This window comes from Cherax quadricarinatus, chromosome 17, assembly GCF_038502225.1.
Source record: "Cherax quadricarinatus isolate ZL_2023a chromosome 17, ASM3850222v1, whole genome shotgun sequence".
NCBI classification, from domain to species: Eukaryota; Metazoa; Arthropoda; class Malacostraca; order Decapoda; family Parastacidae; genus Cherax; species Cherax quadricarinatus.
In genome coordinates, this window is record NC_091308.1 from 6,056,622 (window position 1) to 6,070,893 (window position 14,272).

General features: G+C 38.8%; 1 protein-coding gene across 5 annotated transcripts in view; it reads right to left on the reverse strand.

Annotated features, from left to right (window-relative positions):
* Positions 1-5,910: 5,910 nt before the first annotated feature.
* LOC128699224 (alpha-aspartyl dipeptidase) overlaps positions 5,911-14,272 on the reverse strand; it is a 75,002-nt gene continuing 66,640 nt past the window's right edge. For all 5 annotated transcript variants that reach the window (XM_070085762.1, XM_070085763.1, XM_070085766.1 and 2 more), the window contains exon 7: positions 5,911-6,229. In XM_070085762.1, coding sequence (XP_069941863.1) covers positions 6,172-6,229 — 58 coding nt within the window. In that variant the 3' untranslated portion in view covers positions 5,911-6,171. The remainder of the gene's footprint in view (positions 6,230-14,272) is intronic.

Consider the following 14,272-nt stretch of genomic DNA (forward strand, 5'->3'; position numbering starts at 1 on the left):
AAAAGCATCAACCTGCTTTTAACATTTCTGTCTTGATCCCATCCCAGCTGCTTTAACCCCTGCCCCTTTCCCCTTTTCATTTTTCATTTTACCCTCAGCCTCATGCACCTTCCCTATACTCACATCTGGTTCTTCCTCAATCCTAAAAGATGTTACAGCTCCCTGGCCAGCTTCCCTCTCTTGATCAACACTTAACAGCTCCTCAAAATATTCCCTCCATCTTCCCAGTAATAACTCCCCTTCACAAATAACTTACATGCAGGAGAGGAAACTCATAACAGTGTTTCTTTCTCTGGGACAATTGTCAAGCTGCAACTAAGTGAGAAAAAGCAGAGAAGACCAGAAGAAAGGTCAGGTGGGAGGGAGAGGGAAGAGTAGTGGAAAGAGCAGCAGAATTAGTAGCAGTAATAAATTATTATAATAAAAAAGAAGAGCTAAACCTACAAGGGTCATACAGCACAGCAGTAATAAAGAGGGTAGTATTAGTGTAATAGTAGTAGTGAAATAGTTAACAATAACAGTAGTAGTAGTAGTAGTACATAAAATAACATACAAACACTGTATTAGCTCTACTGGCCCATGCTGAGCAATATTAGTAATGAGAGTTAATTACATCTCAAGGCTGTTACCAAAGTACAGTGTCTCAATATTAACCCTTTCAGGGTTCAAGACCAAAATCAGAAGGGATGCCCCAGTGTCCAAGAAATTTAAAAAAAAAAAAAAAAATTCTTACAGAATTAAAGAGTACGTATATTTTTGTGAAGGTAATAAAACAAAAAAAAAAATTCTGATCAGTACTTACTGAGATACAGTGCCAAGAAGTTGACCCAAAATGACCAGGTGGCGGCAACATTGACGATTTCCACATACATGCATTACTTTATTTTACGATTTTTATAGTTTTTTCTTTTCTTTTCTAATTTTTTTCTTTTCCTACTAACATTTGGGGCCTGAGAGACCAGTACTGTATACAGGAAGGCCCCACTTATACGGCGGGTTAGGTTCCAGGCTACCGCCGTAAAGCGGAAACCGCCGTAAAGTGGAACACCCTTTTTTTCCACTTACAAATGCAAACAAACACTAGATAACAAGTTTACACTAACATATATTATGTTAGCAATAGAACCAGGCATCAAAAAACAATAAAAAAGTACAATACACACATAGTGCACTCATTACTTACCTTAAAATATTTATAGTCTTAATCTAGGGTGAGACAAGTAGTATTTATTGTAAGAAATCAAGTGTGGTATGTATTGTAATAGCCAGGCTACCTCACCAGGCCACCCCACCCACACATACTATTCTATGATATTTAAGCATCCCAGAGCGATAAAATGTATATACAGTTCACTCATTACTTACCTTAAAATATTTGTAGTCTTAATGTAGGGTCAGGAGTAAGTAAATGAGATAAAACGAATAAATGAGAGAAAGAAAGAATGAGTACATGAGAGGTAACAGGCGCAGAGTTATGTAAACAAACCAGGCTCCCACATCTTATATTTATGTTTATTTATTCTATTGTGGGGTGTATTTATCATCTTTTTATGTTATGTATCGTGTTTATTATATAATTTTGAAAAAAATATCATGGATGGATTAATGAAAATGTGTATATTACCGTAATATACGACATTTAATGAGACTCGGTGACTATTGTTATTATGGCGTCACTTGTGGAAGTCGTCTGCTCACATCTCACATTTATGTTTATTTATTCTACTGTGGGGTGTATTTATCTTATTTATATGTTATGCATCGTGTTTATTATATAATTTTGAAAAAAATATCATGGATGGATTAATGAAAATGTGTATATTACCGTAATATACGACATTTAATGAGACTCGGTGACTATTGTTATTATGGCGTCACTTGTGGAAGTCGTCTGCTCACATCTCACATTTATGTTTATTTATTCTACTGTGGGGTGTATTTATCTTATTTATATGTTATGCATCGTGTTTATTATATAATTTTGAAAAAAATATCATGGATGGATTAATGAAAATGTGTATATTACCGTAATATACGACATTTAATGAGACTCGGTGACTATTGTTATTATGGCGTCACTTGTGGAAGTCGTCTGCTCACATCTCACATTTATGTTTATTTATTCTACTGTGGGGTGTATTTATCTTATTTATATGTTATGCATCGTGTTTATTATATAATTTTGAAAAAAATATCATGGATGGATTAATGAAAATGTGTATATTACCGTAATATACGACATTTAATGAGACTCGGTGAGTATTGTTATTATGGCGTCACTTGTGGAAGTCGTCTGCTCACATCTCACATTTATGTTTATTTATTCTACTGTGGGGTGTATTTATCTTATTTATATGTTATGCATCGTGTTTATTATATAATTTTGAAAAAAATATCATGGATGAATTAATGAAAATGTGTATATTAACGTAATATACGACATTTAATGAGACTCGGTGACTATTGTTATTATGGCGTCACTTGTGGAAGTCGTCTGCTCACATCTCACATTTATGTTTATTTATTCTACTGTGGGGTGTATTTATCTTATTTATATGTTATGCATCGTGTTTATTATATAATTTTGAAAAAAATATCATGGATGGATTAATGAAAATGTGTATATTAACGTAATATACGACATTTAAATGACTCGATGTATGTAAGTTTATTTAGGTACAGGTATACATAAGTATAATTATCAGAGTATATATAAAATATGAAATAACTTTTAAAAACATTTGAAATTTTGGAGTTTCCAGACAAAATGGAGAGACTTAGTGCTTACTGAGCTCATGGAGAATGTAAACAAACAGGGTGGGGCACGGTGACCGTATTAGAAAGTCAGGTGGGGGGAGCCGTATAGTGAGTTTTGGTCATAATTTGAAATGTCCGTATTAGCGGAACGCCGTAAAGTGAAACGCCGTAAAGCGGGGCCTTCCTGTATAATGTATATATATGTAAACTCACTGTACTGAACACAATAACCGCACTAAAGTTATCATAATATTGTTTACCACTTTTGTTTATTACAATAAACATGCACAAATCTTGTATAATACTAATGTTCTATCATATATTTACATATGTACAATCACTGGACATGTTTCTAGAACTGCTGCAGCTCGTGGAACTCCGTGAAACAAGGCACCATGCACAGAGGTACCTTACATTCCTCACACATAAAGCGAGTGTCATTGCGTCTTTGTTGCCGTCGGTTTGTTTGTGCACGGACAACATATCTCTTCTGAGCAAATTTCTTCTTAGTTGCAGGAAGCTGTATTATGAAATGATCACCTTCCCTCCTCAAACGCTTGGGTATATCTTGAGGAGTTCAAGGACGGTTTTGTATAGCAGGTGTTGTTACCTGGTATTTCATTATAAGTTGTCTGACAACAAACAACAAAATTCACCATATGGTGGTCTGTTGCCAGTCTTCACTTGGTACATATTATATGCATTGAGCATTGAAATGTCCATGAGATGGAAGAAAAGTTTCATATACCACTTGTAACTCTTACGAACACAATCAACAAAGCCAGTCTGCATATCACATTTGTCAACCAAGCGCATGTTTTGTGTATAATCAATCACTGTCACTGGTTTTTGATTATGTTCATTAGTCATTCTATCAACTTTGCCACTGCCTTGCATTTCGTTACGGTGAATGGTTGTCAACAATGTGACATCTCGTTTGTCATGCCACCGTAATGCCATGATGTCATTGGCAGTAAACACCTGCACCTCATCACCACGAGTGCCTGCGTTGAACCTGGGCATATGTTTACGATTAGAACGCATTGTGCCACACACATCTGTCTTGTTCACTTGCACGAAATCACTGAGTAAAGGGCTTGTGTACCAGTTATCGGTATATACATCATGCTTCTCACTACATCACCTGAGATACCCAATAGCATCCTGGTATCTTTCAATGTTTTACTTCCCGTGTATACAACAATATCCAATACCAGGCCACTGTCACAGTCACAGAGTACAAACAGTTTTATACCAAAGCGTTTCCTCTTGCTCGGTATATACTGTTTGAATGACAGTCTACCTTTGAACAAAATCAAAGATTCGTCAAGTACAAGATTCTTGAGTGGATAAAAGTACATGTTGAACTTTTCTTTCAGATACATAAAAACATTTCTAATCTTGTATAACCTGTCACTTCTGTCAGGCCTGGTTTTGTCAGAGAAGTGCAACATACGTAACAGTAAGATAAACCTGTTCACTGGGATGATTTCACTGAAGACCGGGGTAGAAATCAGCCGATCTGTGGACCAGTATGCTTTTATATTGTGCTTATAGATATGAGGCATAAGCATTAGTGTTGCAAAAAGCAAATACATTTCTGCAACAGTTGTCTCTTTCCACCGGTTTAGTCTTGACTGTGGTGATATCATCATATTTGCCAAGGTGTACTCAAAATACCTGTTACTTTCCCTGACAATAGTTTCCATCAAGGGCTGGTCAAAGAACAGTTCAAAATATTCCAGTTCATTGGCAGTGGTTCCAAGGGGACAAGTAGGTAGAATTCCACTTTGAGAGTCATCAAAGTGGTGGGGCTTGGGAACAAAATTGGGATTTTGCTGCCAATCCCAGATACGGTTTGCTGGTGGATATTGAACATCATAAGCTAGTTGTGCTGGTAGTTGTGGTTGTGGTGGGCTGGTGGCTGACACTCTGCTTTGTCCTTGAACTGAGGAGTCAGCAGAATGGGTCCCAGCCTGGGCTGGTGAGTCACGCATGGCGTGGCACTACCATCACCACTACCACCACCTACTGATGCCTGTGGTGTATCCATGCCAAGTGTAGCCACATCATCCTCACTTTCACTGTCTATTCCTGGTGTAGGGCCATGGGATGTACTCCGGGATGTACTCTGTCCCCTGGGCACTGCATAGGGAACACTACCCGAGCGCATGCGGCGGCGTATATACCGACGCTTCACTGGTGAATATGTTTCCTCACTATCACTACTCGAATGATTGTCAAGAGCAATAAAATCACAATCCATGTCACTATCATCATCATCATTACTGAAGTCAGAGGCCTGGCCATGTGAAAATAATAGTTTTCTCTTGTGATGAGGTACAACTGACCGTGACTGAGGAGTGCCCACACCAAAGGTAGAAGGTTGAGGATCGTCAGGGTTTTCTGCACTATTATCGACATCCTGGTCATTCTTTTCGGTCACTAACTGATCAAAGCCAAAGAATTCATCTTCATTTCCACTTCCATCAGAGTCAGAACTATCAGATAGGAAGAGGAGAGTCCCAATTTTCCTTGGAGTAAGAGCTGCCTTGTGACGAGGCATGGTGAACAAAGGTAACTGAGCTGGCGTTCCCACAATGCTGTGCGGGTGCCTAGAATTTTTGTTTACAGCGCACACACACCACGCAGACCCGTGCTCTCACATGTAGGCCTATCAGCATTTTCACGCTAAATTTGACACCGCTAGAGTTTTGGCGTAGATTTATGGTTTGGACTCTGAACGTAAAGCCGTAGATCTACGGCACGGACCCTGAAAGGGTTAATACCTGTCCCCCAAGGGATGAAGGAGTACTGCAGTAGGCCATGGTTGGCCTACTGCAGTACTAAGAAAGAAAGTAAGAAAGGAGAAATTCAGAATACAGGAAAGGAAATATAGAAGGGATGTCAAAAGGGGAGGAGGGGGGGAAGTAAACACCAGGTCAGGGAAAGGGAAATACAGCACACTGATACTGATGGATGGTGAAGAAAGCACCTTCAACTTGTGGCTTGGTAGTAAGTATCAGCTGTTGGAGCAAGAGGCAGGCAAGTTCAAAATAAGGAGCACCTAAGGTGTTAATCATAAACTTAGATCAGATATGAAGAAGGCAGAGTCTTTATAAAACTGTAAACAAGGTGAATAATTCAAACTAATCTTCTATATCTTTTATTTAATTATTGAAATGAACTTGGGAAACTCGTTTAAAAGTTAATTTTTGAGAATTGCCCTAATAACTTTTTTCTAATAGACTAAACAGTCAACTTAGCACAAATTTTAACAGTGTTGTGGTGTCTTCTAACAGAAGCTATCTTAACTGAGGCCTTGTAAAAAATATATACTGTTACTTACACATAGACTAAAAATGTCATAATTATGGACAGACATTTTGCTTAAATACAATTTTTCTTGTCCTATTAATTTAAAAGGAATGAAAAGTCTGTACCAAGTGGAAATTCTTCAGGCAGCTTCCCACTGAAAAGAAAAAAATGAATTTTAAATACTGTACAGTACTGTACTATGTTTAAATCAATTAGCCCTGGTATTAAAACTTACAAAGGAACTTATACTGGCATTAAATCACACATTAAATTGATCAAATGGCAACAATGCTGAACCACCAGGGTGCAGAATATAATGAAACTTTGTTACATTTACTAGTAAATGCAAGAAAAAATAATTTATAAACTATAAACAATACAACATTTAGAACAGTGGTTTCCCCTTTATATTTTGTATCATCTGTATACCCTTTTGTATGTTATTACATTCATGGGGGAGCACTAACCCATAGGGGTCATATAGTGCCTTGGGGCATGGAAAGCATTCAGAAACTATGCAAGGAATTGGAGCACAGTTTCAATTCCTTAAATCAAGAGCACCTCACCAGCATCAAGGAACTCTTATTGAAGGGACCTCTTTGAAGAATTGAGACACTTATGCAACACATGGGAATCTTTATTGAAGAAACGTTTCGCCACACAGTGGCTTCATCAGTCCAATACAAAGTAGAAATGGGTAAGAAGAGGAGAAGTTTGAGGTAATCAGTCCCTCAACCTGGGATCGATGTGTTCAGTCCATCACTCTTGTCAGAAGTGCAGCATAGGGCCCTATGTTGCACTGATGAAACCACTGTGTGGCGAAACGTTTCTTCAATAAAGATTCCCATGTGTTGCATAAGTGTCTCAATTCTTCAACTTGTCGGTTTTCAAAACCATTCATCACAAGGGACCTCTTTGTACAGATGTGAAAAGAAACATTTTAGATGTCGACATACAGATAAAACATACTCCTAATTTTTTGGAGAACAAAGCCTTGCTGTACATAGTACAGTGTACCCTCAGTAAACGCCTTTAATCCATTCCAGAGAGCTAGACTTGAATCGATTTAGCCTATAACCGAATTAATTTTCCCCATAAAAAATAATGGAAATCCAAGTAATCTGTTCCAGACACCCAAAAGTATTAAACAAAATAATTTTTTTACATGAAATATATATTTCCCTACACAGAAAATAATGATACAGTACATGAAGAATAAAACAATAATAACATCACACTTACCTTTATTGTGGACTTGTTGATGAGTGATGAGACGGGAGGAGGGCAGAGGATGAAGGTGTTCTATTGTTTGGAAGGGGAATCCCCTTCCATAAAGACTTCAGGTAACAAGTCCTTTTCTGGCTTGTGTCCCGGGAATGCCTTTTCCTCCTGAGTAATGTAGGTCCTGTTTGGCATTTTCTTCCTAAACAGCCCTTGTTGGGGCTTTAATTTTTCAGCCTCTATGTACCCCTTAAAGTCCTGCACATATTTTTCAGCTACTTTTTTGTCAGAACTGGCAGCCTCACCATGCTTTATCATACCATACCACTATCACTACCACCCTCTACCATCACCACTACCACCCTCTACCTCCATCGCTACCACCACCCTCTACCACCATCACAACCACTACCACCCTCTACCACCATCACAACCACTACCACCCTCTACCACCATCACAACCACTACCACCCTCTACCACCATCACTACCACCCTCTACCACCATCGCTACCACCATCACAACCACTACCACCACCACTACCACCCTCTACCACCACCACTTTTGTATTTTTCTACAAACTTTTTCTTAAATTGTGTGTGTTTCTCATATTCTTTACCAAAGGGCTGGCACTAGAAGCTTCCTTGGGGTCCAAGGTGGCTCATTTAGCAGTTACAAGCACCAAAAACAATGGAATAATATAAAATATATCGCGGGTATGTGCAGAATCGTCCTCACTGGCATTTATTTATTTATTTATTAATTTGAACATGATACTGTGAAGTACAAAGGAATACAGTTATTACAGTGCAACATGCCAAAGCCCCTTGTATGCAGAGCATTATGGGCAGGCTTAAAATTAACTTAAGATTAACTAAGCAATGATATATTCAGTGGTAAATATATTATTGTAAACAGATAACAATTTAGCACAAATGAGTATTACAAAGATAGGTCATATGGTCATTTACTGTGTTGCTATGCATTCAGTAGAATGGAGTATTCTGTTAGGTAATGTAATTAAAAAATAAAGTTTGATTGGGTCACAGGTTAGACATATTTATGAGATACAATTTGTGAGATACAATTATTCAGTATTTATTTAGTTGTGGGTGAGTAAGTGATTTTTGAGAAGAGACTTGAATTTATAAACAGACAGTGTTTCTTTTATATTCACAGGTAATGAATTCCAGATTTTAGGGCCTTTTATGTGCATTGAGTTTTTGCATAGCGTGAGACGGACACGAGGAACATCAAAGAGTGATCTGTGCCTTGTGTTATGGTCATGTGTTCTGTTGAGGTTGGTAAGGAGACGTTTGAGGGGAGGGTTTATATCAGAGTTAAGTGTTCTATGAATGTAGTAGGTGCAGTAATAAGTATGGATGTTTTGTATGGTGAGTAGGTTTAGAGTTTTGAATATTGGTGGAGTGTGCTGCCTGTAGTGGGAATTTGTTATCATTCTGACTGCAGCCTTTTGTTCGGTAATTAATGGTCTGAGTTGGTTTATTGTTGTTGAGCCCCATGCACAAATTCCATAGGTGAGATAGGGGTAAATAAGTGAGTGATATAGGGCCAGGAGGGCTGACTGTGGAACATAGTACCGTATCTTTGATAGTATGCCTACAGTCTTGGAAATTTTTTTGGAAATTTGTTGTATATGTGTTTGAAATTTGAGTCTATTATCAAGGTGGATTCCTAAGAATTTTCCCTCTGGCTGGTACACGGAGTGAATGGCGGGGCCCGCTCAAGGCGCTGTGCCGACACATTTGGGATGAAAGCTCCTAACCGGGTTGTTAGGTGTTATCCGAGCCAATTTTTTGACGCCAAACCGAGGCATTATCTGATTTTGGCATTATCCAATGCAGGCGTTAACTGAGGGTCCACTGTATATATAGAAACTAAAGGAAAAGATAAACTTGGGAAACAAAAACCTTCTTTTTCATTCATATATTATTAATGTGAACAACAATGTGCAAAATGACACTAAAGATACTGTATTTTGCTTTAAGATAGTATTACTATTATTATAATAATCAAAACCTAGCACTAAACCAGTAGTACAGTACAGAATATTACTATAATCAAGTTAAACATTAAATCTGAAAGGTCATACATGGCTACAGGGTAAATGATGTGCAAAAGTGGGAATATTCAATAAACAAATAACCAGCACATAGGAGAGAGAGAAGCTTATGACAACATTTCGGTCTGCCTTAGAACATTTACAAGTCACACTGTGTGACTTGTAAATGGTCCAAGTCAGATCGAAACATAGTCATAATCACACAAAAATATAAGATTTATTTAATTTCTCAGATGTAAAATATAATTTGGAATGATTGATCATGGTTTACAGTGTCTCAATAACTGAATCAGACCTATTAAAAATCCATAAAACAAACTGGGGGTGCAAGGATGCCCTACTGATCTTCAGGAAAATCAGCAAAAATAGAATATTTCCACTATTTTGAGCCCAATTTCAAGCTACTTCTGGTCCTGGAACCAGCCAAACTGGTCTCTATGTCAATAGCATGTTTTCCATTCTATTAAATGATATCAAGAAATAGCCAACAAAACCATAAAAACCATCCTAGAACACACCCTAAAGTTGCTATTTTAAACCAAACACATAGTCTGAGTTTTGCTTTTTTCATCATGTACTGTGGGGGGCAGGATTTTTTTTATACTGCATACTCACCATGCAGACCCATTCTCTCATGTCTAGGCTCACAGCTTATCTAAGTCAGCTGAGCTCATGATGTAGACAGACCCTGGCATTAATAACTTAGTTCTACACAACAGATAGTCAAAGTGCTATAACACGAACTAGTTTTTCTGGAATGAAGAGATAACTGATAATATATACATGGAAGATACTTCAGAGCCTGGCCCCTAACCTATACACTACTGTAACAACATATTGGAGTGAAAAATATTGGAGAATGTATGGAATCAACCCAGTAAAGTACAGGAAGGCCATAGGTCCATTTGGCACACATGACGTCAACATCTATGGCCCAAAACTCTTGTATCATTCTGTTCTACCAGTATATATCAGTAATACTGCCAAAATGAAGATAGAAGTTTTCAAGAAGCTAGACAACTTCCTGCTGTAAGTGCCAGATCAGTTGGGTTGTGATGGCAATGTGAGCCTACAGGCTGCTAGCACATAACTGTGCTGGTTGACTGTGCAGCCAACAGGAAAGTCTGGCCCCGAACCACCAGGCTGCAGGAGTATAAGAGCCCTCAAAACTAGTTACAGTTATATGCCTCAGGTATCACTGTAATATATACCTATCTTCACTTTCAGCCTTAAATGCAAAGAAAATCTAATCATACATTAATGTGCTACAAGTCTACTGCTAGTAGGTAGTAGGTTGGTAGACAGCAACCGCCCAGGGAGGTACTACCGTCCTGCCAAGTGAGTGTAAAACGAAAGCCTGTAATTGTTTTACATGATGGTAGGATTGCTGGTGTCTTTTGTCTGTCTCATAAATATGCAAGATTACAGGTAAGTCTTGCTACTTCTACTTACACTTAGGTCACACTACACATACATGTACAAGCATGTATATACACACCCCTCTGGGTTTTCATCTATTTTCTTTCTAATTCTTGTTCTTGTTTATTTCCTCTTATCTCCATGGGGAAGTGGAACAGAATTCTTCCTCTGTAAGCCATGCATGTCGTAAGAGGCGACTACAATGCCAGGAGCAAGGGGCTAGTAACCCCTTCTCCTGTATATATTACTAAATTTAAAAGGAGAAACTTCAGTTTTTTCTTTTGGGCCACCCCACCTCAGTGGGATACGGCTGGTACGTTGAAAGAAGAAAGAAGAAGTCTACTGCTACTGAAAAAATTGTTGTATTTAAATCACTCTCTACACACAATTTTAGTTAAGTTATTTGAACCAAGTGAGAGAGTAATTGTGGTAGGGGACTTGAATGCTAAAGTAGGAGAAACTTTTAGAGAGGGTGTGGTAGGTAAGTTTGGGGTGCCAGGTGTAAATGATAATGGGAGCCCTTTGATTGAACTTTGTATAGAAAGGGGTTTAGTTATAGGTAATACATATTTTAAGAAAAAGAGGATAAATAAGTATACACGATATGATGTAGGGCGAAATGACAGTAGTTTGTTGGATTATGTATTGGTAGATAAAAGACTGTTGAGTAGACTTCAGGATGTACATGTTTATAGAGGGGCCACAGATATATCAGATCACTTTCTAGTTGTAGCTACACTGAGAGTAAAAGGTAGATGGGATACAAGGAGAATAGAAGCATCAGGGAAGAGAGAGGTGAAGGTTTATAAACTAAAAGAGGAGGCAGTTAGGGTAAGATATAAACAGCTATTGGAGGATAGATGGGCTAATGAGAGCATAGGCAATGGGGTCGAAGAGGTATGGGGTAGGTTTAAAAATGTAGTGTTAGAGTGTTCAGCAGAAGTTTGTGGTTACAGGAAAGTGGGTGCAGGAGGGAAGAGGAGCGATTGGTGGAATGATGATGTAAAGAGAGTAGTAAGGGAGAAAAAGTTAGCATATGAGAAGTTTTTACAAAGTAGAAGTGATGCAAGGAGGGAAGAGTATATGGAGAAAAAGAGAGAGGTTAAGAGAGTGGTGAAGCAATGTAAAAAGAGAGCAAATGAGAGAGTGGGTGAGATGTTATCAACAAATTTTGTTGAAAATAAGAAAAAGTTTTGGAGTGAGATTAACAAGTTAAGAAAGCCTAGAGAACAAATTGATTTGTCAGTTAAAAATAGGAGAGGAGAGTTATTAAATGGAGAGTTAGAGGTATTGGGAAGATGGAAGGAATATTTTGAAGAATTGTTAAATGTTGATGAAGATAGGGAAGCTGTGATTTCGTGTATAGGGCAAGGAGGAATAACATCTTGTAGGAGTGAGGAAGAGCCAGTTGTGAGTGTGGGGGAAGTTCGTGAGGCAGTAGGTAAAATGAAAGGGGGTAAGGCAGCCGGGATTGATGGGATAAAGATAGAAATGTTAAAAGCAGGTGGGGATATAGTTTTGGAGTGGTTGGTGCAATTATTTAATAAATGTATGGAAGAGGGTAAGGTACCTAGGGATTGGCAGAGAGCATGCATAGTTCCTTTGTATAAAGGCAAAGGGGATAAAAGAGAGTGCAAAAATTATAGGGGGATAAGTCTGTTGAGTGTACCTGGTAAAGTGTATGGTAGAGTTATAATTGAAAGAATTAAGAGTAAGACGGAGAATAGGATAGCAGATGAACAAGGAGGCTTTAGGAAAGGTAGGGGGTGTGTGGACCAGGTGTTTACAGTGAAACATATAAGTGAACAGTATTTAGATAAGGCTAAAGAGGTCTTTGTGGCATTTATGGATTTGGAAAAGGCGTATGACAGGGTGGATAGGGGGGCAATGTGGCAGATGTTGCAAGTGTATGGTGTAGGAGGTAGGTTACTGAAAGCAGTGAAGAGTTTTTACGAGGATAGTGAGGCTCAAGTTAGAGTATGTAGGAAAGAGGGAAATTTTTTCCCAGTAAAAGTAGGCCTTAGACAAGGATGTGTGATGTCACCGTGGTTGTTTAATATATTTATAGATGGGGTTGAAAGAGAAGTAAATGCGAGGGTCTTGGCAAGAGGCGTGGAGTTAAAAGATAAAGAATCACACACAAAGTGGGAGTTGTCACAGCTGCTCTTTGCTGATGACACTGTGCTCTTGGGAGATTCTGAAGAGAAGTTGCAGAGATTGGTGGATGAATTTGGTAGGGTGTGCAAAAGAAGAAAATTAAAGGTGAATACAGGAAAGAGTAAGGTTATGAGGATAACAAAAAGATTAGGTGATGAAAGATTGAATATCAGATTGGAGGGAGAGAGTATGGAGGAGGTGAACGTATTCAGATATTTGGGAGTGGACGTGTCAGCGGATGGGTCTATGAAAGATGAGGTGAATCATAGAATTGATGAGGGAAAAAGAGTGAGTGGTGCACTTAGGAGTCTGTGGAGACAAAGAACTTTGTCCTTGGAGGCAAAGAGGGGAATGTATGAGAGTATAGTTTTACCAACGCTCTTATATGGGTGTGAAGCGTGGGTGATGAATGTTGCAGCGAGGAGAAGGCTGGAGGCAGTGGAGATGTCATGTCTGAGGGCAATGTGTGGTGTGAATATAATGCAGAGAATTCGTAGTTTGGAAGTTAGGAGGAGGTGCGGGATTACCAAAACTGTTGTCCAGAGGGCTGAGGAAGGGTTGTTGAGGTGGTTCGGACATGTAGAGAGAATGGAGCGAAACAGAATGACTTCAAGAGTGTATCAGTCTGTAGTGGAAGGAAGGCGGGGTAGGGGTCGGCCTAGGAAGGGTTGGAGGGAGGGGGTAAAGGAGGTTTTGTGTGCGAGGGGCTTGGACTTCCAGCAGGCATGCGTGAGCGTGTTTGATAGGAGTGAATGGAGACAAATGGTTTTTAATACTTGACGTGCTGTTGGAGTGTGAGCAAAGTAACATTTATGAAGGGATTCAGGGAAACCGGCAGGCCGGACTTGAGTTCTGGAGATGGGAAGTACAGTGCCTGCACTCTGAAGGAGGGGTGTTAATGTTGCAGTTTAAAAACTGTAGTGTAAAGCACCCTTCTGGCAAGACAGTGATGGAGTGAATGATGGTGAAAGTTTTTCTTTTTCGGGCCACCCTGCCTTGGTGGGAATCGGCCGGTGTGATAATAAAAAAAAAAAAAATAAAAATTTATAAGAATGCTCTCAGTGTGTCTTCATACGAGGTATGTACTATCAAAAACGATCCCAGACTTGATTTTTCGCATGCTTCCAGGGTGAAATATAGTGTGACATAGATCATGCTGCACAGTACACTTCGTTGTGAAGTAGCAAAGCAAGTTTCATTGCAATTGGTCATTCCATTGAGGTTAGACAGGCATTATTTTTTGTCATGCTGTCAGTGTTTTGTTGCAGTTTTTGTGAAACAATGAAATCTCATATCTGACACAGAGATGTAACCCCCA